This window comes from Balaenoptera physalus (assembly GCF_965194825.1).
Source record: "Balaenoptera physalus genome assembly, chromosome: 10".
NCBI classification, from domain to species: domain Eukaryota; kingdom Metazoa; phylum Chordata; class Mammalia; order Artiodactyla; family Balaenopteridae; genus Balaenoptera; species Balaenoptera physalus.
Genome location: NC_138889.1, coordinates 108,645,815 through 108,672,924, shown reverse-complemented (window position 1 = coordinate 108,672,924; position 27,110 = coordinate 108,645,815). Strand labels below are relative to the sequence as shown.

Sequence of the window (27,110 nt, the reverse complement as noted above, 5' to 3'; positions counted from 1 at the left end):
ACCGCGTGCATCCCTTTTGCAGAGGCTGCACTTTGCTGCCAGTGTCAGGAGAGGAAGGAGAGTTTCGAAATCAGGGCCAGCCCCTCCACCCACACCGGAACCAGGGCGCAGGCCTCCGCTGGCTGAGCTCTGGTGTCCTTACCCTGGCCTTAGCCTGGGTTTTGGTCCTGGACTTGGTGAGGCAGCCAAGGCTGACCTTCTAGTTTCAGTCTCCCTATTTAAAAAATGACCAGATAGTTTGATGTAGGTGTTTGAGCTGCGTCTCTGGGCTGGGAGGCCCTAGTTGCCATTTTCACCCTGCCCTCTCACTGTGGCCAGGTGGCTCCTGTGCTCTCTGGGATCACTTTGCTACCCTACGCTGTGGTGTCATCAGGTCACTGTAATGTCCTTGGGTCTAGGACAGCTTAAAGGCCTCTGAATGTCCAGAACTCTAAAATCAGTCCCTGCCGGCTGCCACTGCTGCAGCCTTCTCTAGCCTCCACCTTCCTTAAAAGGGGCTACCCTGTCTCCAAGCCCTCTTCACCCCAAATCTAAAGGGACTGTCTCAGGCCCAGCCTCTCCTGGTTTCTGCGGCCTTGGACATGACTCCCCCCACCCAGCCCTTGACTCCTAATTCCACTGTCTTCTCAACCCTTTCCCGGGGCCCCTGTTGTCCCTCCCCGACTCCCAGTCGGTCTTCTCCCAGCTGAAAGCCTGTCTGTTCCCACTGTCACCCTGATGCCACCTCCAGGACCACATTTCAGCTCCCTCTGGGACACCTCCGTGCCCGATGTCCCATGCAATCCCTCAGCAGGTTCCAAACCAGATGCAGCCACGTTCACCCCCTTCCCTTCCGGCCAGCTCTGCTCCCTGGCTGTCGTGACTCTGAGTGATAGCACGGGCCTCCTGCTGTGCCATTTTGGACTCCCACCTCTGTCTCGTCCCCAGGTCCCGCCCATTCCCACTGGGCCACGTTCTTCCCATCTGACCCCTTTGCATCTCTTCCTTTACCACCACCATCATTATGACATCTCTTCCCTGGACAGAATCAGTGCCTTCACCAGTCTCCCTGCCTCCTGTCCTTCACCTCCTTCCACACATCCTGCACGTGGTAACAAGCAACTTGTTCTACAGCCAGCTCTCATCACCCAGCCCCTGTCCAGAGCCTTCAAGGACTCCCCAGAGCCTATCCAGGTTCAGACTCCATCTCCATTCCCATCTTCGTCGTGCAGTCACTAAGTGCCCCTGGGCTCTGGGGTGGGTTCAGCCTGGCATTCAGGGCCTCCCAGGCCTGGCTCCTTCCCATAGTGCTCCTGCCAACCTGAGCCACTCCTGACTGCCGGGCCCTTCCCTGCATCGGAAATGCATCCCCACCTCCTCCACCCCAATGCTGGAGGCCCAGCTCAAAAGCCATTTCCTCAGAGACTCCGTGGAGCCGAGTCCTTGCCAGCAGAGTCCTGCATGGAGCGGGCAGCAGCGACATCACCCATGGGGGCCCGGATGGCAGGGACTTGGGGAAAAGAAAGTTGAACAGAGCCTCTGGGTACATGAGGCCTGGTGCTGGGCTATCCCTCAGGCTTCAGGGACCTCTACTGGAGGCTGCACAGCAAGGCCAGAGGTGAAACCAAAGCCAGAGAAGACTAAGGCCAGAGCCTGCGGTGTGGCCCCAAGGGCAGAGGTGCTCATCTGTCCACAGGGGTGTCCTCAGCATGGGTCCTGGAGGGCCAGGTGGGCTCGGTCAGTCCAAACATGACACCAAGCACCAAACGGCAGGCACCTCCTCCTGCTTCCCTGGCAGCGGGCGGAAGACCCCCTCTGCTCCCGCAGGGTGGGAGGGGTGGAGTGGGAGCCCCGCCCCACCCCGGGGTGCTTGGGCCTGGGCTGGCTGTGGATGCCTGCCGTGGAGGTGGAGGGGATCTGGCACCACCAAGACCCTCTCTCCTCAGGCCCCAGCCCCGTGGAGACTGAAAATGACCATCGGGCACAAAAGAGTCTGACACAGCCAAGGAGTCAGGCACCATTTTTTATAAAAACGCGTATATCATTTTTCACTCTTTAAAATCACATTCAAAAATCGGCAAAGAAACGCCCCAGGGGGGTGAGTAGATGGGAGGGGAGGGCCCGCTGACCCAGCCCCAGGGGAGAGGGCGCGACACCACACACGGCAGCGACTGGCATGAGGGGGCATGCTGCGGGCGAGGTGGCGCCCTGTGGGCAGTGGCACTGACGGGACACGGGGCTCGGGGGCTGGACGGCCGGGGGCGCGCACGGAGCGGCCTGGCGTGGGGAGGGCTGCCCCACCCGGCCCCCTCTCACTGTGCTGCCCGGCCAGCCCAGGCCGGCCCCCTGTGGTCCTGGGCAGAAGAGGCCCTGCCCAGCCCAGGGAAAGGGGGCTCGGGGCCAGGCGAGGCCAGTGTGGTACAATCCACAGGTGCCTTTCTGTGGTCCCTGAGCCTGGGCGCTTGGGGTGGGAAGAAGAGGGGGCTTCGGTGAGGGCAGCAGCAGCCGCTGCCAACGCCACCTCCTGGCCAAGCCCCGTGGTGTCCAGGGAAGGTGGGAACGGGGGACTCTTCCCAAGAAAGGGTGCAGGAGCCTAAGTCACGTGGGAGGCCCTGGGGTCAGGGAGACAACGGGCTCCCTTGTCTACCGACTAGCTGGAGGGCATGTCAGTGCAGGGCTGTGTCCCTGTGACAGGAGGGGCCGCGGTGGGAAAATTCAAGTAGCATCCCTGCCCTGTGGCCTCCCCTGGGCTGGGGAACGCCGGGCCACCCAGCTGGGCTGTGGGCACAGAGCTGGAGGTGGCCCAACTCCACGTGGCACCATCCCTGGGGAAGGGGCAGGAGGGCCGCTGGGGGCGGCTGCTCTCCCTGCACGGGAGGACACCGGGGGTGGGTGGCCCCTGGGGGCGGGGCCGAGGGTGGCTGGGTGGGCAGCAGCGGGAGCCAAGGCAAGCGGGCCCCTCCCTGGGGGCTGGGCCAGGCTGGGGCCACAGGAAATCACAATAATTACAAAATAAAACCTTTTCCGCTTGGCGGGAAAACAAATAATAAAAATTCAACAAAATAAATTAGAGGTTTATAAAAGGCGGGCGGGCAGGAGGGCGGCCGGGCGGGTGGCGGCAGCAGGTCAGAGGCCGTTGGCGCTGCCGCGCTGCACCAGCGGCACCTTGCTCAGCTCCACGACGGGCGAGCGCGGCTTGTTCTTCATCTTGGGCACCCGCTGCACCAGCTGCTGGGCCTCGCGGTAGGCGTCACGCAGCTCCTTCTTCCACTGCACCAGCTCGGGGTCGCTCTGCACACACCCTGAGGTCTGTCAGGGGGGGCCCCCGAAGGCCGCTCTGTCCCCGCCCCCGCCCACCGCCCGGGCCCCCACTCACGTCGCACTGCAGGACGAACTGCTTGCCGCCGCGGATCTTGAGAAGGAGGCACTTTCGCTCCTTGATCTGTGTCTCCTCCACCGACTGGATCTCCTCCATGGTCAGCAGGCTCTGCTGCAGGGCAGGGAGCGGGCGGTGAGGGCGCGGGACAGGCCCCGCCAGCCGCCAACCCCAGGGGCTCCCGGCCCCGGCCCCGGCCCGCTCCTTACCGGGGCCTCGCCCTCGCCCCGCCACTCGAGCCGGTTGGGGAACAGGTAGAAGTACCGCCGCTGCCACTGGGTCAGGAAGGGGTTGCCCATCTTGGACATGTAGCCGTGCATGATGCAGTCCTTGCCCAGGGCGTAGTCTGATGCAAGAGAGTAAGAGAGGGGGACTCAGCCGGGCCCGCTCCGCCCGGGTTTGAATCCTGGGTCGGCTGCTCTCTGGCTGTGACCTTGGCTGAAACCTGAGCCTGTTTCCGATCTTTAAAGCAGGCACTGGGCGCCCACGGCAGCCGCCGACCCTCACCTTCCTCGTGGCCCAGCTGCTTGTTTTTGGTTTTCTTGCGGGCCTCCAGCCGGTCCGTCTCAACGTTGATGGTGTCGAAGACAGTCTCTGCCACCTCCTGCTGCCACCGCTCCGAGATGGTGAGGGGGAAGTTGCGGTAGAGCTCCTGGTCGCTGTCCAGTAACTTCACCGCAGGGACAGGGAAGAGACATCCATCAGCCACAGGCCTGCCTGGCCGCAGGGCCCCAGGGCAGGGGGGTCTGGTCCCACCGCCGTCCCCAAGGATGTTTGGGGAGGAGAAGCCTGAGGCCCAACAGGCAGACGGGGCTGGCGTGGGGTCTCACGGGGCAGAGGGAGGATGCCAGCGGGCTGGGCTCAGAGCTCAGGGCTGAGAGGCCAGGCAAGGCCCAGTACCTTGATTCCTTTTGTGTCCTCCTCATCAAAGGAGCCAATGTCGAAGGCATCTGCCGCATTCACCTCCCCTCGTGGGGGCATTAGCGGGGGAGGGTACTGCAGCAGAACAGGGGCTGACCATCAGCACGGGGCGGGGGCTACAGAGGGCCCCACCCGGCCCCGGCCTCCAGGCTGTTACCTTCTGCAGGAAGACCATCTGCCAGTCCAGGGAACGGAAGAAGGGGCTCTCCTTCACTTCCTGGGCCCTGCAGGGAGAGCGGGTCATCGGGGCTCGGCACCACCCAGGCCGGGGGGCGAAGCCTGGGCTGTGGGGCAGGTGGCCCAGGTTAACTCCTGGTTCAGCCACTCTCTGGCTCTGCGACCTTGGGCAAGTTCCTTAAACCTCAGCCGGTTTCCCCATCTCTAAAATGGGGAGAACAGCAGTTCCCACATCGTAGGGCTGGCGTGAGTTTTAATATTGTGAATCTTGCAACATCATGCCCAGCGCTTAGTAAATGTTTAATAAACATAAAAAGCTGCTGTCCTCATCATCTGTGTTACAAGGCCCCTCGGGAAGCTGGTCCACACCCACCTCCAGCAGCTGCACGGCAGGCAGCCCTCCCCCTGAGAACACTGGGCAGGGCTGGCCACGCCTCAGCTTGTGAACTCTGTTCAAAGGAGGCTGGGACCATGGAGGAGGCTCCAGTGATAGGACACAGGCCTTGTCTTCTTAGGGGCACAGGCAGAGGCTCGGGCAGACTGGCCCAGCAGCCCACTGCAGAGGCCTGGACACAACAGCGTGGACACCACCCAGGGCCCAGCAGGGAGGGAAGGCCTGGGACAATGGCCCTGGTCTCAGGCACTCACCCTCGGCCCAGGCAGCCTAGCCTCCTGTTGACGTCCCTCTGTAGCAGCCCCTCCAGCAAGGAGCGGAGCTCGGGGGAGAAGGAGTCGGGCAGCTCCACAGCCTGCAGGGAGGAGGTGGGGACGTTGGCAGAGGCCCGGGCCCCATCCCAGCTCTGGGGCTCCTGAGGCTGCTTGGGGCAGGGGCGGGAGGGTCCAGGCCCCCAGCAGAGGGAGAGCTTCCTAATTGGCCCCTAGCAGGCATGTCTGCTCTGACGACAGAGAGAGGAGAGCCTACAGGGAAGGAGGCCAGAGTGGGGTTAAGCAGCTGGAGATGGCTGCTGGCCGGTGAGACCCTGATGCCTGCAGGAGACCCCAGCCTCACTGTGGCCACCCATGGACTCCGCCCAGCCTCCCCGGGCTGGGACCCTCCACGCACCATGGTCAACGTCATTCTGTCGATCTCATGCTTGTCTTTGGTCTTGTGCTGCCGGAAAGGGCTATGCCTGGGCAAGAAAGGCCGAAGTCCAAGATCAGAGGACGGGAATGGGGAAACTGAGGCAGGCAGCATGAACGATCCTTGCCAAAGCCAGGGATGGTGCCACCCCTAACTCCCGGGCAGCAGTGGGCCCCCTACCCCCCCGCCTCCTTCCTGGCCTGGGGAAGAGCCTGTCTCTGTCCTGTCCCACCCGCCCTGGGATGGCCCACTCACCCTCGCAGCAGCTTGAAGAGCATGCAGCCCAGCGAGAACCAGTCGGCGCTGCTGTCGTAGGCCACGCCCTTCTGCAGAACCTCGGGGGCCATGTACCCGTGGGTGCCCCTGTGGGAGCGAGGAGGCCGTGAGTGGGTCCGGTGGAGGGTGCGGGAAGGGAGAGGGGGCTGGGGCACTCACACGCTGGCGTGGGGCTTCTTCTTGGAAAAGTCGCAGGCCAGGCCCAGGTCTGAGATGCGCACGTGGCCATGCTCGTCCAGCAGGATATTGGCCGGCTGTGGAGGAAGCCCAGTGAGCCGTCCCCCGAGCAGCTCAGGACAGGGCCCGGCCAGGCAAGACGCCAGCTGGGGCGCTATCTTTGCTCTAGAGGGTATGGGTGTCCAGGGACAGGGCCCTGGGTCGGGGGCGCGGAGGCGAGGAGCCGGGCCGGGCCTGTCTTGGGAACGGGGGCAGCCGTGCTGGGAGGAGGGCGGGGCGCCTCACCTTCAGGTCCCGGTAGACGACAAAGCGGTTGTGCATGTGCTCCAGGCCCAGGATGATCTCGGCCGCGTAGAAGCGCATGTCGGCCTCGGAGAAGACCCCGTGCTGGGACAGGTGGTAGTGCAGGTCCCCGCCTGAGGGAAGCAGCCGATCAGGGGGTGCTCAGCCCCCACCCCGGCCCCCAGCCCCGAGATCCACCTGGGGCCAGGCCGGGCACCCACCGTTCATGAGATCCAGGATGAAGCTGAGCTTGTCTGGCGTGTGGAACGCGTACGACATGCAGACGATGAACGGGCAGTCCTAGGAAGGGGTGGAAGAGGAGGTCAGCAGAGGCTGTGCCAGGTTCGGAGCCAGAGGCTGAGCTGGAGGCCAGCTGCCCGCTCACCCCGGTGCTGACGAGGGAGAGCATGATGCGCTCGTTCAGGGCCAGCGTCTCCCCTTGCTTCATCTTGATGCGCTTCTTGTCCAGACACTTCATGGCATACCTGCGGGGGAGGGGCTGGTTGGTCAGGCGGTCCGCTGGTACCTGCAGTGCAGGGCCCCAGGGCAAGGTGGGGCGGGCAGTCCTCAGGGCCCTTGTGGGGAAGACTAGACACCACGACAAGCGTATGACACACAGAGACAGAGAGAGGGCAGAAGTGCTGGCGGGCCGGGGCTCCAGGGGCCATGGCGGGTACCAGAGCAAGAACCGTGTGTGGCCCTCTGCGGACACCTGCCCATTCAGGGCCCTGCCACCTGCCTTCAGGGCACCCCCCGTGGCCCTCCTCTCCCTCAGGCATGCCACCAAGTACTCACATCTTGCCCGTGTCGGCCTTCCGGCACCCGTAGACCTCGCCGAAGCCCCCTCGCCCGATGATGCGGTGCACGCTGAAGTCGTTCATGGTCAGCTGCGGGGACGGCGGCAGCAACGGGGTCACTGCAGGCTGCCTGGGCCCCGCCCTGGGGCCACCGTCGCCATGTGCTTCCCTGCCTTGAGCTGTCCCCGCTGGGCTCCTGCACCAACCCCACAGCCACCCCCTGGGGGTTGAAGGGTCGACTCCCCTGGCCTCCCCAGCCCTGGCCCAGCCCTGGGGCCCGGGTCCCTGGGGAGGAGCAGCAGGGAGAGGGCTCTCCACGCCCACCCAGCCCACTCACATGGATGTTGAGCTCCACATTCTTCCACTGGCAAAATCGTGTGAATTTATCGCTGCGAGAGAAGAAACCAGGCTCAGTTGAGCCTTAGGAAGTGAGTGAAATGATGCTGGGGTGAGCCGGCCTCACCCACTACCATTCCCTGGGCTCCCGAGCCTCAGTGTCCTCTTCTGGGGTTGCCCAGGAAGACTGCCAGCCCGAGCTGCCCCCAGCCCCACCAATGCTGGCGCTGCTGTCTATCTGCAGGTTCCTGCTGGGATGAGATAAGCTTAGGAGTGAGGTCTTCCAGTCTGACCCCGACTTCCTGCTACCACATCCACAACAGTGCTCAGCCCGTCCCTGCTTGCATACTTCCAGTGACACACCACTCACTCCCTGTGGAGCCCCCACTCCACGACGAGGCAGCTGGGACATTGAGAAAGCTGTTCCTTGCACGGAGCTGAAATCTCCCTACAACTCCCACGCACCGTGAAGGCCACAGTGGGCAGCGGGGTGGGCAGTGTGTCCTCTCGTGCCCATCCCTACCACCAGCCTGATGCTTCTCAACCCCAACAGGCCCAGCGAGGGGCTAGACAGTCCATGGGAGGGAAGACGCATGGGTGGTCCCTCGCTCCCTTTCGACCCTCCCTGGACAGGCTTGGAGGTGCCTGGTGCCGAGAAGGATGGGGCGGGAGTGTCGGAGAGGTGACCTCTTAGGATTGCCCGCGCTGGCGTGTAGACAGCCCCAGGGGCCCGCGCGCTGGGGACTCAAGCAGGCTGGCTTCTCTCCTCCGCGCCATCCACACCCCTTCTCAGAGCGCCTCTTCCCCACTTTCTGCTGCCGCTCACACCCCGCTCTCACCTCTCAATGAATTTCTGGAACACATCTCCTCGGAGGTTCTGACAGATCTCTTCGATGTATGGCTAAAGGAGGAAGCGGGAGGTTGGTGGCTGAGCCAGAGCGGGAGCCGACCAGGCTCCGGGACGTGTGCTGCCCAAGGGGGACTCCGGCTGGGCTGGGCGGCAGCAGGGAAAAGCCCAGCACACACCTGGAAGAGATCCGGAGGCACCTGCTTCCTCACCAGATGGCCCTGGACGTGCTCGATGGCACTTTTCGAGAAGGGCTGGGGAAGAGAGAGGTGTATTCATTCTCCACGGGTCCGCCCCTCCCGTCCCCACGCCCGCGCCAGCACGCGGGCCCAGGCACTCACGTGTGAGCAGGCCAGCAGCTCCTTCATGATGTAGGTGTCAAAGATCTCCCGGCTGCAGGCCAGGCGCTCCTCCTCTGTCTCCAGCTTCTCGTATTTCTTGATCTAGAGGACAAGATCCCCACAGGTGAGCTTTGGCCCAGCGGGGTGTGGGGGTGTCTTACAGATTCAGCGAAAGCAGCCCAAGCCCTGCCCCTTTCTCCACGCACAGCATGGCCAGGCTAGCCCAGCCTCACCCCCTCGTAGAACTCCACCAAGGGCTTGGCCTCCTCCAGGTGCTTCAGGCAGAAGTCTCGGAAGAGCAGGTACCCTGAAAGCAAACATTGTGCATCACGCCGAGCCACACCCCCCGCAGAGGCCTGCCCATCATGGAGGGTGGGGTGGGCTTGGGGCTTCCTGGGCAGAACTGGCCAAGGAGGTGGCAGAGGTGATCTCTGCCCCAGGCAGAGGCTGGCCAAGGTGGCCTCGGAGGCTGACGCCAACCGAAGATTCTTGGATTCGGGGTCGGGGCGCCTGCATCTCTACCCCTCTCAGAATCTGCTTCCTCAGATGGTGGCCGGAAAGTGACAGGTGCCCTGGTGAGGCAGAGGTGGGGAGTAGTCTCTGGCACCCAGGTCCCCCACCCTCTCACTGCAGTCTGGGGCCTGTAGCTCCTTAAGGAGGGCGACACACCCACCGGTCAGGCTGTGCAGGGGCAGTGAGATCCACCCGGCCCAGGTCAGGGCTGCTGGGGGCAGGAAGGCAGCCTCCGGGCGGGGGGCGGGGGGGGGGGGGTGTCCCTCTCCCTGGGCCTTACACCCCCCTCCGACATCTGGCTGATTCTCACAGCAGCCACGAGAAACAGGCAGACAGGGAGGGCAGGTCCAGCTGGGGAAACCGAGGCTCAGGGAAACCTGTCAGGCAGGCGGTGTGTGGCAGCATGAGTAGAACTCAGGGCCCTTCTGTCCAGTGGCAGGTCCTGGGAAGGACAGGCCAGAGAGTGTGGCCTTGGTGCAGGGGGCCTCAAAGGGCATGGGCCTCTGGACAAGGGAAGAGGTGAGACGGGCTGCAGGAAGGGCTCACAGGAGGCCTTGCGTGGGCTAGGCCTCATCCTCCCCAGGGGCAGGGGCCGGAAGCCTGGCCCCAGAGCAGCCCTGGAGGGCAAAGCAGAAGGAAGGGTGGTCTCTACTCCCTCCAGCCCAACATGGGTGACCAGGCTCGAGCTGGGTGGCTTTCCACACCTCTTGGGGGCACTGTCCCCACTGCCTGGGCACCTCTGCCAGAGCTCACGGCCAGCACTTCTGGTAAGGGCAGACTGGCCTTTCGATAGTGTGACTTTAGTAACTTGTGACCAGGGCTTCCCAGTGGGCCAGGGGCTTTCACTGCCACCGCCTCACCCGGCCCTCCAACAGTCTTGGGCAGCGGGGCTCCTGAGTCCTAGCTCCCAGGTGAGACTCATAGAGAGGTGAAGCAATGTGCCAGGTCACAGAGCACAGGCAGGGGACCCACACTGAGTGCTTCCCGACACACTGACTCGCTAAGCCTGACCTCCAACGCCCAATCCTGCCAGGCCGGGCCACTCCCATTTCAAAGCCGAGATCCCGTTCTCCGGAGCTGTGTGTGGCCGGAGCCTGCTTCCCTGAGCCCCGCCTCACCCTTCCCTGTGTGCCAGGTCCGTGGGGTGGACCCACGATGCCTGTTAAGACACGGGCACTGAGGACGAGGAACGGAGGGGCCGGCCAAAGCAGGCTGCTCACAAAGAGGGCCCGTGGGGGCGGGGGGGGGGCGACCACAGCCCGGCGGGCGCCACAGGAAGGGCCCCGCCCCTTCCTGTCAGTTCTACCAACGGCCCCGAGCAGCTGTGCCTGCACCAAGGGGAAGCTGCAACTCTCAAAAACAAACCCCAAAGGAGGAACTTCCCTGGCGGCCCTGGGAGACTGCTGGCCCCGCCCCTTCAGGGGGCTCCGGGGCCGACGGCCAGGGGCTGGGAGGGCACTACGTCACCGCCCTGCTGCCACCGGGGGGGGGCTCGCTGGCTGCCCTGCCCCCTGCCCCGGTGGTTGGGAGGCCAAACCTCCTGGGAGAGGGGAGCACAGCCCAGTCGGCTGGGGTGGGGGCAGGAAGGTGGCCCCGGCGTCCTCCTGCCCCCATCCCCCGGCCTGGGCAGCTGGACAAGTGGCAGAAGCCCCAGGGCCGGCAGAGTCCCCACCGTACTCACCCAGCTTCTGGGAGAAGATCTTCTCGAAGGTCACCTCGCCCCGGTCCTCCAGGTACTTCTGCATGACGCTGCGGATGCTGAAAGACACAGGGGCCGCGGTGACCTGGAGCCCCCAAGGCTCCTGGCAGGCCTGCTGGCCCTGCTTCCCTGGAAGGTCGCTGCTTCCTCTCCCAGAATCCAGAGTGGAGGGCACTGCTGGTGGGTGTCATCGCTCCCTCCAAGAAGGCAGCCACCCCTGTTGGACCTGACCGTGGCCACACCAGAGGGACCTGAGCAGTCCTGTGCCTGCCTACCAAGGCTCTGTCCCCCAAAGCTAGGGTGACCAGCAGGTGGGTGCTCAGAAGCCTGGTCCCAGCGCTGCCTCGTCTGGCTTTAGGAACTTGGCCAAACCTCAAAAGCCAGGACTCACCCATCAGCTAATGATGGGTCACGAAAATATGGCCCATCCTGACAATGGGATACTACTTGGCCAGGAAATGGAGTGAAGTGCTGGTGTACGTGTGCATCACGGTATAGATAAACCTAAGAGTATTCTGCTAAGTGAACAGAAAGTCACAAAAGGCCACATATTATATGATTCCATTTATACCACCCTTCCAGAACAGGCAAATCTACAGACAGAAAGCAGATTAGTGAGTGTCAGGCTGGAGAAGAAAAGGGGAATAACTTCTAATGGGCACAGGGTTTCTTTACAAGGTGATGGAAATGTTCTGGAATCAGGTAGTGGTAAAGGTTGCACAACACAGTAAATGTACTAAAATCCACTGAATTGTACACTTTAACATAATGAATTTTATGTTATGTGAATTATATCCCAACATTGAAAAAAAAAGCCAAGCCTCAGCTCCCGTGTCCCTGATACTCGAAGTAAAAACCCCTGCCCCTGGTCGCCTGGGAGGGCAGAGGAGCAGAGGCCGCTGTTGTGACCACGGAAGCCCAAGCCCACACTCCCCGCCCCTGGCTACCTCCCCCCACCGCCGAGCGCTGTCTGGGAAAGCCACACCTGGCCACGCTTCACGCCTCAGTCACCTCTTGCTGTCCCTTCCTCTCCTTTCCTGGGCCACCTGCAGTCCCGCCCTGCCAACCGGCTGTGGTCCCATTTGGACCTCACTAGCCTGGGCTCCTCAGTGCTCTCAGCTGCCCATGCTGAGGGCCGTGCTGGGCAGTCACACCTGAGCCCGTGCGATGCCCACAGACCTCAGGATACGTGGGGCTGCCAGCAGGCCACGGATGAAGAGGACTCTGTGTGCCCACCTCTCTGTATCCCCGCACCCCTGTTGGAGCCCAGCACAGGGTCCTGCTGCCCATCACCTACTGGAAGGTGCCATGCAACCCTGCCCCCCCAGGCAGGCCCTCCCAGTCCTGCACCGGTGGTTCTGTGACATTAGACAGCATGAGACAAAGCCTGAGTGGGGCCCCGTCATCTGGAGGAGACTCAGGCAGGAAAGAATGTTCCGGGTCATTGGCAGAGGCCGTGTGGAGAAGGCAGAACCTCACTGCGTTCCTCAAATGCAAACAGGATGTCACCAGGTGACAAAGCCCAGGGCAGGTGGGTGGGCGTGGGGGCAGGCAGGGAAGACCCAGCCAGGCGTGAGCCACGGGGCAGGGAGGAAGCTCAGCGGACAACGCCTGGGAAGCTCGGTCCAGGGCGGCGGGGGGAGCGGACAGACTCTGCTGGGGGCACGCACAGGAGGAAGCCCAGGTGGCTGATGACACTGGGCCGGGAACGAGGGGAAGAAACAAGGTGGGGTAGGAGCAGGCTCGCCTGTTGGATGGATGGATGGAAGGACAGAAGAGCTGACGAGGCCAGCTGGGGGTCTTGAGGCCCTGGGCCCCATCAGAGAGGGGGCCTGAGGAGAGAAGGCTCCAGGCAGGGCCAGTGCAGCCAGCAGACGCCGCCCAACCCCTGGCCTGGGCTCGCAGGCGGGGCGACTCCTGCCCTGTCCTGCTCAGCACTTTCCTTCTTAGGTGGTCTGGGTGGAGGCCCAGACCCTGGCCCTCCCGGGCCCTTGTCCGCATTCGGGCCACGCAAGACAACGTGGAAGCAGGCAGAGCCGGTGTGAGCAGTCCTGGAGCTGTGACCCCTCCCCCCAGACGCTCGGAGATGCCGTGACCTCCTCCGAAAACTGTCTCCACAGGAAGAACGGTGCCGATGACCTGGACAGCCCTACTGTGTCCTCATCCTGTGACTCCAGCCGACAAGAGAAGAGCGCCAGCTGAGGGCCAGCGGCCCAGTGGCCCTGCACTACCACAGCAGAGCCGGTTCCCTCCCGGAAAGTGAGGACGCTCTCCACAACCGCAGGGACCCCAAGGCCGCGACGTGGCCCTCAGCCACGCTGGCACACCCTCCCCTCCTGGGGGCCACACACCTGCTCACGTCCACCAGCCACTGTCAAGGACACATCTCCCTGGCCCCGTGGGACTCCCAGGGACTCAGGAGAGGAGACCAGACCCCAAGTCCCTCATGCACTTCACACACATCAGAAGGTAAAAAATCTGTGACACTGAGCAAGACACAGCCCCCCCTGGGGCCTGCGGACTGGAGACAGGGAGCCCAGGGAGCCTGTGGGGCGCAGTCTGTGCCGACCTCTCAGGGCTCCCAGCTCTGCGAGGGACAGCTTGGGGCCTCCCGTTCGGATAGGGAAACAGGCCGGGGGGTGTGCCGGGTCGAGCACACCAGGGTGGGCCCAGTCCAAGGTAGTGAAGGCTCAGCAGGGTCAGGAGACCAGGCAGCCGGGAGGTAGGGGTGTGGAGCCCGGGGACCCTGCGAGGGCCAGATTTCTCCTGGGAGGTGGACAAAGCAATAAAGAGGGAAGAAATATCACAAAATGTCGATCTTCCATGGAGCTGGATGGTCAGAGGGAACGCCCAGACAGGTAGACGCAGGTGACAGGCAGGGTGACTCCGGTCTGTCAGATGACCCCATGGGGCAGCTGGGCGTGGCCCCTGCAAGAGTCACTGGGAAGCCCCCTGCCCCTGAACCAGCAAGACTGGCGCCAGCTCAGCCAAGGCGGCGCGATGGGAATGCCCAGCCCAGAGCAGTGCCGCCACTTCCCGCCGCGGGGCTCGGGGGCTGGACGTGCAAAGGCCGGGAAACGCACTCGCAGAGGGCCTGCCCGCGAGAGAGCAGAGCCGGTGTCTCCTCTCCAGGCTCCGCAGCCGGCGCGGGCCTCCTCCCCTCCTGGGGCCTCTGCCACCGCTCGGCCCAGGGTGCGGAGGAAAGGCCCGGGCTCCGCGCTGCTCAGCGGCCAGACCCTGCCTCCCTCGGAAGGCTGCACGGGGTGGATGGCCACAGCATTCTTCCCAGCCCGCAGCACTTCCACTTTCTTCCTTAAAAAGAAAAAAATGTTTTCTAAATAAAATAAACACCTCCCCCCCCAACCAACATGAGGTCAGACTCAGCGGAGTCCTTGAAGGAGAGGCCCCCAAGGCCGCAACGTTAGGGTTTCCTGTCCATTCCCACGGGGCTGGGGCCCAGGGAGCTGGCAGGTTAGAGAAGTGTGTTATGGGGGATGTTCCCGCCAGGGTGGCAAATACAGGCTGGCACAGGAGGCGGTGGCGGCCTCCTGGGCTGGGTCACCTTCATCTCCCGCCCCCCTCTCCCTGATGCTGGCGGAGTCTGAGTGGCGGCGGGCCCAGAGCAGCATTCCTGTCCCCGCCCAGGTCAACGACTCTGATATCCAGGAGCACGTGGTCCCCAGATGGACTCCAGGTTGTCCGGAGAGCCCAGTATCTGCACCCTCCCCGCCCCAGCCCCACCCCCGGCCCCCGAAGGACCTAGCCCCTCCGGGGAACGGCCTCAGTGGCCTTTGTTGCTGCAGTCGGACGGGTACCCAGGCCTGGGCTCCAAATGGCCCTCCCCACCTCCCTCCCTGAGGCCAGGCCAAGTCACAGACTTTAAATGTCCAGTTTCCCCACTTGTAAAATGAGGATGTCAACAAATGCTGAATGGCCAACACTGAGCTGGCCACTGAAAAAGGCGGAGAGGACACAGCAAGAGGAGAACGCAGCCCTGCTGCGAGGGCCATCAGCTCCCTCCCTCTCCTGAAGGGAGCCCTCCTGCCGGAACCCCCAGCATGCGCCTCCTTCTGGAACGTGATCAGAAGCTCCCCAGTCTTGCTCGGGTCTCAGCCCCACACCTGCCGCGTCCTCAGAGGGTGGGGCTCTGACTGGCGAGCCCGCCCCGCGGCTGGGCCCACGAGCACCCCCGAGCCTGAGCGGCCGCCACTCCACTCTGCTCACAGACCAGCCTCACGCACTCGTGCCGCACAGCCTGGGAGCCCCAGTGGGCAGAGCCTGATACCTGCCCTGCCAAAGGAGCAAGGGCCCCCTGGCAGGAGCTGCCTGGCCCCGTTGCCCGACAGCCAGGGCTGCTCACTCTGGCTCCAGCTGCTCCGAGGAGCAGGCCCAGCCTGACACCAGGGGAGAGAGCACTTCCGCCCTCCCAGCCTAGAGCGCGGGCTGGGGTGATGGGACGGCAGGGAGGGGGTAAGGGCTGAGGGGGAGGACTTCCGGCACCTTCCGGCACCACATGGTTCAAAGGGAAAGCTAAGTCCTTCACTCTGTGGCACACGGGCCTCACAGATGACACCCACTCAGGGTCACAGACCGTAGCTTGTATGGACCGGGCGGGACCGCAGGGTCAGAAGCAAACACTCATCTTGATGGTGAGGAAATCGAGGCCAGAAGAAGCTGAGTAGCTCACCCTGAGTCCCAACCAAGTTAGTGGCCAGAAAATGTCCAGCCCTCCCCGAGAAAGGGCCTCCCACCAGGCAAGGGCCTACCCCAGCCTCTGCCGGAGAGCTGGGTGCAGAGTCCCAGGGGACCCCGGACTCGTGCCCTGCCTGCCTTGCCCTCCACCCACTGCCAGTGGCTGCGGGAGCCCATCAGGCTGGGGGCAGCCTTGGCCGGCACCTGGCTGGCCAAGGGCCATGGTCCCTGTGCTCCCGTGTGACAGGAATGCCAGAGCCACGAAACCTCAGGACGGTGCAAGCTGGCCCGGGGACTCTGGGCCTGGCGGGTCTGGTGCAGCCACGCCAGGAACCGTCACGCTCTGGGAGACGACGACGGTTAAGCCAGCAGATCAGAGGCTGCAGCCGCGGCGGGGGCGCTCCTCCGTGGCATTTCCAGGAAACCTGGCACCGAGGTGGCAGCAGCACAAGGAAGTCCCCTGGGGCTTCTTATTAATATTTCTCAATGACTCTCCTTGGGGCTGACAACATCCTCTGAGCTTGAACACAGGGCCACACACCAAATGGGAAAGACCAACCCAAACGGCCAACTCTGGAGCAAGTCCCGGGCCGGGGAAGAGAAAACGACAGCACGGCGCACCACACACATGAGCCCACCACGAATGTCCGCAGCGACCCAGGTTCCCCAGGGCACGGTGGCCACAAAGTGACAGCTTGCAGGATGTGCGGGAAAAGGCACTCCGGCGGCCTTGTCACACATCACGCCTTCTACCCCCCACAATTCACTGCTGCCATCACCTCAGAACAAACCCAGAACAACTTCCAGGGCTCCGTGCCCTGCAGCTCCCAGAAAGGGGGCTATCCCCGACCCCAAACCCAGAATGGCCTCCAGAGTCAGAGAACTCCCCGCTCAGAGAACAGAGCCGCTAACACGTTCACACCTGAAAACCCACTTCTGAAACCCCTCTCTTTGGCCCGCAGAGACGCTACCCTCCCTGTTAGCAGTGATGCAGAGAGGGCAGGTTATTGTTTCAGAAAAGGCTGCAGCCAAACGCCTCATTTTTAGTACCTCCTGTTTGAAACAGATTAGTGAGAACTCGAGTGTGACTCTGTCTTATGTGTCCAGCAGAGGACACTGGCCCCTCGGGGCCACAGGAACAAAGGGCAGGTGTGCTGGAGGCTGTGCGTTCCTCAAAGACTCACGTGCTCGTGGCTTCTGCTGTCTGTTCTGAGGCGGGAGCGTAGTATCCTGGAAGCACCAGCCGTGTGCACGCAGCCTGACCCCACCGGCTCCCAAGCGCTCGGCCCCCCTGCAGAGCCTCCCTGGGTGCCCGGGGCAGGCAGGAAACACCGCTGCAGAGCCTGCCTACACCTGATGTCACCGGGAGTTTACTACTAGGAATTAATCGTGCATTAATAGGACACATTTTTCCTGGGTTGACAGAGCCCAGATTCCCCGACACGGATTCCAACCTGTCATGCTCACGCGCCCTTCAAATCCTTTTACTGAGGGAACGGCAGGCGGGCGAGCAACTTAATGGCAAAAATGTGAAACCCCATGATCTGGAAAGGAGAACAGATGGGAAAAGATGTCCCGGAGACCCATTCCTGGGGAACGCGGGGGCTTCAAAGGCCCAGAGGGAATGACTGCCCAAAAGAGGATCTTGTTTTGTGGGGGGAGGCGGGGGCGGAGAACGCTGCTACTGGAGTGGAAAGTTCTGGGTAAGGGATAAAGGCTGAAAACAGCAGGGTTTCTCCTGGTGATGCAGAACTGGAAGGAGAAGGAAGGGAGAAAACCACTCCTTGCACCTCTTCCCTCTCCACAAATCAAGGGCAGGAAGTCCTGGGAGCAAAGAGTTAACAGGAACGAAGAAGCAGTGGAGGAAGAGCTGCGGGTCTGGGAGCCGGGGAAGCCAGAAAAGGGCAGGAAGGAGGAAATCCACGGTGGGGGAGGGACCAGGAAAGGAAGAGCCGAGAGAATGGGAGGCTGCAAGAGGCACCCGGCTCTGACATCTGCCGCTGGGGCTGCCACTGTCACCAGGGAGGGCAGGGACATCTCCTGGGACCGCCCAGGCCGGTCTCCTCTGCCAGGAGCCCAGAGATTAATTACACGAGGCCTCCGTGGTCACATGAAGCAAATGACGCTAATTGCAGGACTGCTGCCGCTGCCCGGAAAGCAAGACAGCGGCTCCTTCAGGGAGAGGCCCAGACCACAGACCCCGAGGGCCGAAGGAGCGGAGAGCTCACCGGTGAAGGGCAGCCCCTCATTTTACCGAGGTGGAAACGGAGGCAGGCTGGGCCAGCATAAGGGACGTGCTGGGGCCCATGTGAGCTGGGACTGCGGTGGGATTAGAAGCCGGTCTCCTGATTCCAGCTGCACAGCTGCCTCTCTCCATGAGAAGCGTGAGAAATGGGTCTGTTTCCTCGGGTTCTTTAGGGTGACAGAAGGGAAGGCCCCCGTGCCAACTCAGAGTGGCACTGTGCCCAACAACTCCTGTTCCGCAGTGCTCAGAAGTCAGAGCTGTGATGCCAGCCCCAGCTCCCGGCCAAGCCACAACCTGGGCACCAGCCGCAGGGAGGCTGCCAAGAGGGACCACCCCAAGGTGGGAACGACTCCAAATGGCACCTTGTCATAGACAAACCGCGGCCTTCGTCCCTGGCCCTGACCTCGCGGGTGAGGGGAAGACGTGACCCCAGGCATGGAGCCGTCTCCTCCGTGCACTAGCTTTACCAGAGCAGCCCAGCTCTGTCCCAGCCGACGGCGAGGGGCTGGGCCTTGATGGTGCCGGGGGCTGCCCTTGTGCTTCCGGGCCAGGGGTGCCAGCTGGCACATTCCACAAAACAAGGACCGGGCTGAGAGCAGAGGTACAGAGGGGTGTGTGGAAGAAATGATGTATAGCAGGGACAGAGCACTTGGGAGTCCAGAGACCCCAAGTTCAAGTGCCACCTCGCCTCCGTGACCAAGTCTCTTCCCCTCTCCCAGCCTCAGTTGCTTCAACTATCAAGTGGGAAAATACCACCTGCCATGCCTGTTTCCCACAGTCGTGAAAAGGATAAAATGGAGTAAAAAGCACTTTGCAAACTGGGAAGTGCCAGGCAGACGTAAGATACAGTCATAATGATCTTCAGGGCAGGAGACATCTGACCCAGGGGGTGGGCGAAGCATCAAGCAAAGGGTGGCATATCCTCCGAGGTGGGAGGCCTGGATTCCTAGGCCCCTCCCCGGCCTTAGCTCACTAACCGTCACTGCTAGGGCCTCTGGTCCATCTCACAGGTGTGGGCAATCTGCCCAATGCGGCGCCGCCAGACGGTGACCCTACCTGAGAACCCATGACACCTGGCTCCTGGTCTCCTGCTGTGTTCCCCTAAAACTCACAGCTCACCTGGTTTCAGACACTATACACAGTCCTGATGTTTCTTGAGCAACTACTACATGCAAGGCATGGCCTTGCCAACCTCACAGGTTGGTTTTTGGATCGACTGAGATGACAAAGGTCAAAAATAAATAATTATAAGTTCCACCATTATTCCTATCACCACCATCAATATCACGGATGTAAAGGGGACAGGAAAAGAGGAACATCTTGTTGCTCACGGTTCTAACACCTGCAGTGCCAACCCAAGGCGGGGCCCCATCAGGAGCAATGCATTCTGGGGCGAGATTACCCAAACGCAGAGAGTTCCAGAAAAGGCCCCGCCTCATACTTTGCAGAAGTCCAAACTGCCAGAGGGTCTCGAGGCCACAGCCACCAAGGAGAGCCGCTGTGAGCCCCAGAGGGTGACTCCCCCATTTCCTCCCTCGTGGCTTTGTCATTTCTGAACTCATTTTTGTTCTAACTGTCGCCGCTCCCTGGACAGCCCGCAGCTGACAGTCAGTCTGGTTCCCGTTTTGAGAAATCTGATTGCAAATCTCTTAGAAAAAAAGGGCCCTAACGGCCTTTTCAAAACACAGGCCAATTTTCCTCTCCCAGGCCTGGTGTTCAGTCAATCTGAAACCCAGAGAACAGGTCACAGAGGAGGGCACCAGAGACGTGGGCACCGCACCCCCTCCCCACCGCCGCAGCCTTGGGTGCCGCTTCAAACACTCAGGGTGCCACAGAGTCACGGTCCTCATTTCACACCATCCACATTTCACAGATGAGAAAACCGAGGCCCAGAAATGGGAAGGGACTTGCCCAAAGTCACATGATTAGACCAAGAGAGCTAGGACGGGCCCAGGCTCCTGGGCTGGCAGGGAACCAGCATGGCAACTCTCAGGCAGGGATGGAGGAGCTTCTGGGGCTGGCCTCACTACTCAGCATGAGAGATCGTGGTGGGCACATGGCTCCTGTAGATGCAGAATGGCCAGGGCCCCCTGGCTCAGACCACAGTGGTGGACACAGTGTGGAACCAGAAGCCGGAAGCCCCAATCTGGTGGCCAGCCACCACCCTGGATGCCGGTGACACTGGGCAGGCCACTCACCTCTGGGCCTTCAGCTTCCCCACCTGTTCCACGGGGACAAAACCACACCTGACCTACCCGCCCATGGGCTGCTGTGAGGCTCAGGCAATGGGAAAATACTCTAGAAGCCGTAAAACGCTGGACAGCCTCAGCTATTGTCCGTATCCAGTCCACTCCTGTGCCCAAATCCTGAACAGCTGAAACTTGGATATCAGGTGCAATGATATCAGTTACCTCACAGAGAGGTGGCAGCTGTGGTCCAGCTGCTGCAGGGGTACTGCGACGTCCCCTGGCAAACAGCACCCACGGGGCACCACAGGTGGGCCTCAGCAGAGGAGGGCTTCGAGGGGAGAGGGACGGAGGGATGTGGCGCACACCATACCCTGCTCCCCACGCTACCCCGGCCCCCAAAGCACTCTCAATCCCCACCCCAGGCCAGTGACCCGCCAGAAGAATGGGGAAGATCCGGGAAGACTTGTCTGCCCCAAACCTCACAGAAGTGTCCACCTGAGGGGAGCCCGGGGCGGGGGTGGTGGAACCCCAAGGCGGGGATGCTGAGAGTAGGGGCAGCGAAAGGATGGGCGATATAGTCAGGCCAGGTCGATGGGCAGGCAGAGGAGGGGACTCCACGGGACCCGGGGACACCCGGAGGAGGAGGAAGGGGAGCACAGGGGCCCTGGGGAAGAAGGCAAGAGCGATGGGCTGACGGAGAAGGGGGCCAGGCGGAGTGTGTGAAGGGAAAGGCGGCAGAGTAGGGCAGGGGCACTGAGCGGGTCGGGGAGCCAGTGCAACTGGAAAGCCCCGGCGTTGGGGCGCTCCGGGTTCAGGTGCACAGGGCCTGGGGCGCAGGGGTCCGGTCAGGGCTGCGGGACGCGGAGAGCTGGCGGGGCAGAGGGGGTCTCGGGGCCAGTGCCCGAGTGGTCTGGGGCTGCGGGGTCGGGGCTCGGGGAGCGGGGCCGAGGGCCCGGCGGGCCGGGGCCGGCGCCCGCCTCACCTGGGCTCGGGCAGCAGGATCTTCTTGCTGGCGCGCGCGGCCGGCGTGGCCTTGCTCTTCTCCATGGCCATCAGGTAGCTCACATCGGCCAGCACCGCCTCCAGGTCCGCCATCTTGGCGGCGGCGGCGGCCTCTCCCGCCGCTCGGCTCCGCTCCGCTCGGCGCGCTCGGCCCGGCCCGGCCGCTCCGTCGGCCTCGGGCGCCGCCGCCTGCCTGGCCCCGCTGGGCGCCCGCGGCTCCGCTCGCCGCGGCTCACAGGCGGCGCCGCCCCATGGCGCCGGCTCAGGCCCGGCCCCGGCTCGCTCGGCTCCCGCCGGGACTGCAGTCGGGCCGCCGCCGCCGCCGCCGCCGCCGCCGCCGCCGCCGCCGCCGCCGCCGCCGCCGCCCGCGCCCCGGAGCCGCCGCCGCCGCCGCCGCCGCCTCCGACCCCGCCTGCCGCGCACAGCGCCAGCGAGCCCGCGAGGGGCCGGGCGGGCGGGCGGGCGGGCGGCGGCGGCGCCCCCTGGAGGCCGCGCGGGCTGGACCGAGCCTGACCCCCGCGGCACCCAGACCCCGCCTCAGACCCCAACCAGGTCCTCGACTCTCTGACCCTGACCCCCAGCCATGACTCTGACCCCAGACTTAGAACACGACAGGGACCCTGGACAGAAGACCCTAGACCCAGACCTTGACCACAACTCAGATCACAACTCGGATCCCAGACTCCACGACAGACCATGGCTGTGACCCCAGACTGCCATTGCAGAACGTGATCCCAGGGACTTGGATCTCAGACTCTAGCTCTAACCCCTGACCCCTGACCTTGGACAGAGTCAGAAACCTGACTCCAGACCCGGATAACATTCCTGACCCCAGACTCTAAACAGGACCCCAGACCTAGACCTTGGAACACAACCTCAGACCCTGACCATGACCTCAGATCACCACCCTGGGCCCAACCCGCTTCAAACCCAGATCCTGACACTGACCCCTGACCCGCAACAGGACCCCAGATCCAGATTTTGGACCATGACTTTAAACACTGATCCCAACCACAGACCACCACCTTGATCCCATCTTGGTTACTGACCCCAACCTTGATTCCACCCCCAGACTCAGACCACTACCATGACTCTAAACCCTGGACTTAGGGGCAGGACCCAGACCTGGGCTTGGACCATCAATCCCAGACCAGGGTTCTAGACCCAACACCAAAAACTCTGGACGCGGACCCAGGACCAGGACATCAACCAGGACCCAGACTGGACCTAGAACCCTTAACAGGCCGCCATGGACCCGGGACCTGACAACTGCAGTCAGACTCCAGGCTTACCCCAGTCCCAATCCCCATTCCTCCTGCTCCAGACCCAATCCAGGCCCCCAGGACTCCCACTCAGGACCAAGGACCCTGCACCAACACCACCCCCCACCCCGGACAAGAATCATCATGATTCCACAAAGTAGGCTCAAACCTCTCTCAGCCTGGGAGGGCACCCGGGTCACTGTACTGCCTGGCAAGGGAAACATACTCTGCTGAGAGCCCACAGTGGGGGGGATCCATGTATCTCAAATCGGCACCCCTTACTCAACACGCCCTCGAGAGCCTCTCTCTGCTTTCCAAGGTGACAAGATCCCCTCCCAGTCCTGGACACATGGAGCCAAAGCCTCATGCCAGTTGGTGGGCCAGTAATCAGAACCCTTTTGCAAAGCATAGGATCCCCACGCCCCGCCCCCGCTCTTTGCACTTCTCAGGCTACCTTCTGAGATCAGCCTTGGCAGAGCCTGGAACCAGAGCACATCAGGATGGTGAGGTCTCCTCGTCAGTGGGCGACACCACCATCCACCCAGATACTCAAGCCGGAACTCCAGGCATCATCCTTGGCTCTCCAACTCCCCCTTCCCTAATCTGTCACCACACCCTCTTATCTGGCCTCCAGATAAGAATCTTCTTAAACCTGTTTGCTTCTGAGGATCCCCACAGCTGCTGCCTTGATGCAGGCCCTGACCAGAAATGCCTCTCCCAAATCTAGATCTGATAGGGTTACTGCCTGCTTAGCACTGAGAAGCAGTGCTCCCGGCCTTCTGGGGCTGCTGAGAGTGGGAAATCAGAGGGGGCCCACTCTGCCCAAAGCAGATCAGGTGAGCAAGTTCCTTAACCTGGAAGTCAAGGTCTTGGATGACTGGGTCCTGCTCCCCTCTCAGGCCTGTGTTGCCACCATCCCCTATGCCTGGGGTCCCCCCACCTGCCTACCCATCAGTTTTTACCTCTGTGCCTTTGTTCTTCCGCCCTGTGTCTGGAAGCACTCTGTGTGCCCTCTTCCCTGGCTAACTCTTGCTCATCCATTAAGACCCACCTCCTCCAGGTAGCCTTCCCCAATCCCCTGCCTCCAATTCTGTTCATCTCCAGTTCTGCACTTACTGTCTACTTCCTTGATTTGAAAACATCATCAACTGCAAGATGCATCATTTCAAGTTTTTGACAGAGGGGTGGGATGTGTGTGTGTGAAGCTGTATTAAATGTTTGCATCCATTGGAAAATGCGTCCTGATGTTAGAAATGCTAACGTATAGAAAAAGGGTTCCTACCTCCTCCCACTGTAACTGAAGCTCCCAGTTCACCTCTTGCCCCCAGTGCCCACCATGGGACTTGGCACAGAAAGGTATAGTCAGTGTTTGATGAATGAATGAGTGACTGAGTGAATGAGCTCCACAGCCCAAGGTGGCACATGGAGTTTGGGGCAGAAGACGGCCAGAGGCACAGAAGGACGCGCCAGAAGGCCTCTAACTTCCTCTCCTCCCACCTCTCCCTAACTCTTCGGCACTCTAACTACGGCCACCTGGGGTTTCTGGAACCACTCCTATTTAAAACATCCTGTCCAAAGAACTCATCAGACCAGAGTCCCCATGAATTCTGAAAAGCCAGCCATCCTGCTCCCGGAGGTGGCCCTACCTCCCCGACACCACATGAAAGCCCAGAAGGCCCTTCCCAGCCACTGCCCAACCGGCAACCCAGGCAGGCCTGAAGCTGGGGTTGAGGGAGGGAGAGAGGGAGGGAGGGAGGGAGGGAGAGAGACAGAGAGACAGAGAGAGAGGGTGGGGGGAGAGAGAGAGAGTCTCCAAGGCACCCCTCACTGATTCCTGGGACCCTGGAAAGCAGCTCTTGGAAGCCCTGGGCTGGGGACAGGTTGGTCCCAGCGTGGGCCTAGGGAGGCTTTTTTTGGGTAGTGCTGCCCTCTGGTGGTTGAGGGAAGGTCGATTGTCAACTTGCCTTTTCAGGCTGGCTTCAGTCGTTCTCAACCAACTTTGGTGCCTAGACCGTGCCAGCCTCTGGCTGGAATGCTGGGAGTGAATGAGGAGTGGAACCCCATCTCTGCCTAGCTGGCAGGACTGCAGATACATCATTACCTAGCATCTCGCCCAGATGACTAATAGGTGTTGCAAATTTAACGCGTCCCACACTGAGCTCTGGCTCCGCACCCAGCCCGGTCCCACCTGCTCCTCTCCCGCCTCCCCATCTCAGTAGTGGCTCCTTCGTCCTCCGAAAAAACCCAGGAGTCATCCTCCATTCCTCTCTTCCCTCACTTGCCTGTGCCGCGCCCCCCCCCGCCCCCACATACACATGCTGTCATCCAGCCTGTCCTGTCGACTACCTGGTGTGTCACCCCAAATCCTTCCACTGTGCCCTGCTAAACCCGATCTGAGTCCCATCACCTGGCGCTGCCTGGCGCTGATGCCTGCACCAGCCTCCTCTCTGCCTCTCCTCTAGCCAGAGTTTTTTTGTTTATTTATTTATTTATTTATTATTATTATTAAATAAATAAATTTACTTATTTATTTATTTTTGGCTGCACTGGTCTTCGTTGCCGCGCAGGCTTTCTCTAGTTGTGGTGAGCGGGGGCTACTCTTCGTTGTGGTGCACGGGCTTCTCATTATGGTGGCTTCTCTTGTTGCAGAGCACGGGCTCTAGGAGCGCGGGCTCAGTAGTTGTGGCTCGCGGGCTCTAGAGCACCGGCTCAGTAGTTGCGCTGTGGCATGTGGGATTTTCTCGGACCAGGGCTCGAACCCATGTCTCCTGCATTGGCAGGTGGATTCTTAACCACTGCGCCACCAGGGAAGTCCCTATTTATTTGTTTATTTATTTATTTATTTATTTTATTTATTTTGGCTGCAATGGGTCTTAGCTGCGGCGGGTCTTAGCTGCGGCACGTGGAGATCTTTAGTTGCAACATGCGGGAACTAGTTCCCTGACCAGGGATCGAACCCGGGCCCCCTGAAGTGGGAGTGTGGAGTCTTAACCACTGGACCACCAGGGAAGTCTCTAGCCAGAATTTTTACAGGCCTAAATCTAACCCCGTCTCCAGTGACCACCCCTGCACTTAGGAGAAAACCCACCCCTCTCTGTGGCCTGTGAGACCTGCAGTCTGGCCCCTGCCCATCTGTCTAACTCAGTCCACTTGCCTTTCCCTGTGCCCTTTATTCTCCAGTCTCTCTGGTCTTCCTTCTGTCACTACAACAAGCCAAGTTCATTTCCACCTCTGGGTGTTGACTTTAGAATTCCCCTTGCCTGGAATGACCTTCCTTTCCCTCCTTTCCGGCAAGAAAGACTCCTGCTCACCCTGCATCCCGAGGGCTGAAAACTTCCTGTTCATTCTTAGTGAAAAAAAAAAAGTTCCTGTTCAGGGGGCTCTCCCCGGGTGCCCCCGTTTGTTGTGGTCACTGGTGCACTCTTCAACCCCCACCATGGCGCTGGGCACAAAGTTAGGGCCACAAGGAGAAACAGGATTCAGTGGTGGCCCAGTCTGGTGAGGAAGAAGACCCTTAAATGAATGCCTCTAATTAACCTGGCAAGAGCTATAATGTGAGGAGATGGGGCGCTCAGGAGAAGAGAGTCAGGGGAAGAGTTGGGGAAGGTCTTGAACTTGACATTGTATGCATGTGAGCATGAGTGAGTTTGGGGGTGAGGACTGGCATGTGCCAAGGCCCAGGGGTGCAAGTTTCCTCCTGCTGGGGCTTCACCTCTTCGTCTCCATCCTGGGGTTTGCAGATCCAGGAGGATGAGCTTGAGGGCTTCCCAATCTGTACACCTCACCAGGGGTGTGCAGATTGACCGGGAGAAACTCCTGCCTAAAGTGGACAGCCACCTCTTTGATGTCCGGGGCTCAGACAGTGCCAGGCTCTGGCTAGGCTGCTGGGACTTCACCTCATTTACTCACTCACTTATCCAACAATATTTGTTGAGCTCCTACTACATGCCAGGCACTGGTGCTTGGCCTTGGGGATCCAACGTAGAGAGAGACAGTGAATCTGTGGGCAAACCATACATAATAATAAACACTGACACTTACTGGGTTCTCCCCACGTGCAGGGCACTGTTCCTAGAACCCAGATGATCTCATTTAATGCTCAAAACATCCTTATGAGGCAAGTGACAAGTTATTGTAAGAGCCAGCAGCCTCCTCAGGTGAAGTCGGGGAAACCTCTGCGGACTGGCACTTTTGCCAGAGCTAGGCTAGGAGGGAAGCAGCTTTGTTAGGGGCAGGGAAAAGAGCTTTCCAAGCATGTGGAACAGCAAGTGCACAGGCCCTGAGGGAGCAAAGAGCCTGGTTATCCAGGAGGTTCCTACATCTCCAGGAGACAGGCTCTTTGCTCCCTCCCGCACAGTCCAAGGACCTCTGATGGCCCACAACTCTGGGCCAGGCTTCCAGACCGCTGGCTCCGCCCGACGCACTTCCCTGGAGCAGCGGCTCTCCTCGGAACCCTCCGTAAGGTCACTAGCCCCAGGGCTGCCCCGAGCCCCAGTCTCCTTTTCCGCCTTGAAGCTTCAGCGCGACGTGGCCCCGCCCCTGAATCCGGCCCCGCCCCGCCCCCCAGCTCCCGCCCGGGGGCCAGTCCCAGCGCGCATGCGCCTCGACGTCCGAGGCTCAGCCTAGCGCTAGGTCTTGCTGCGTTCCCGCCGTGGGTGTCTGTGCCTTGACCCTCTCAGTCCGCCTGTGAGTGTCCCAGTCAGGGTCTCGTAGCCCCCACCGGCCCCACTGTGGCGACTGGTACTTGCCGTGTCAGGGGCAGGGAGGGAGGATGTGTGCGGAAAAGACTTGGGGTCAAATGCTAGTGCCACTTCCTGCTGCCGCTCTGGGTGCCTTAGGCAAGTTACTGAACCTCTCTGAGCACTGCCTTTCTCATCTGTACCCGGGGCGCCTCCCTCCTGGCCTCACTGGATTGTTT

At 61.5% G+C, this 27,110-nt stretch overlaps 1 protein-coding gene across 1 annotated transcript; it reads right to left on the bottom strand.

Annotated features, from left to right (window-relative positions):
* Positions 1-1,989: 1,989 nt before the first annotated feature.
* On the bottom strand, positions 1,990-21,276 carry GRK2 (G protein-coupled receptor kinase 2). The gene is made up of 21 exons (XM_082409644.1): positions 20,911-21,276; positions 10,785-10,861; positions 8,824-8,897; positions 8,591-8,692; positions 8,429-8,503; positions 8,242-8,303; positions 7,404-7,455; positions 7,065-7,156; positions 6,655-6,754; positions 6,491-6,569; positions 6,273-6,403; positions 5,970-6,064; positions 5,790-5,897; positions 5,517-5,583; positions 5,102-5,202; positions 4,434-4,500; positions 4,256-4,351; positions 3,863-4,025; positions 3,565-3,701; positions 3,356-3,469; positions 1,990-3,270 (listed from the first exon to the last, which is right to left on the bottom strand). Exons 1-21 carry the CDS (start codon positions 21,021-21,023, stop codon positions 3,106-3,108), a joined length of 2,070 nt encoding a protein of 689 aa, XP_082265770.1. The 5' UTR covers positions 21,024-21,276; the 3' UTR covers positions 1,990-3,105.
* Positions 21,277-27,110: the final 5,834 nt, after the last annotated feature.

Coding starts and splice junctions, on each gene's coding strand:
- GRK2 (XM_082409644.1), bottom strand. CDS start 21,023: ATGGCGGACCTGGAGGCGGTGCTGGCCGATGTGAGCTACCTGATGGCC. Junction 7,456..8,241: donor TTCCAGAAATTCATTGAGAG/GTGAGAGCGGGG, acceptor CTTCTCTCGCAG/CGATAAATTCACACGATTTT. Junction 6,570..6,654: donor TCTCCCTCGTCAGCACCGGG/GTGAGCGGGCAG, acceptor ACCCCTTCCTAG/GACTGCCCGTTCATCGTCTG.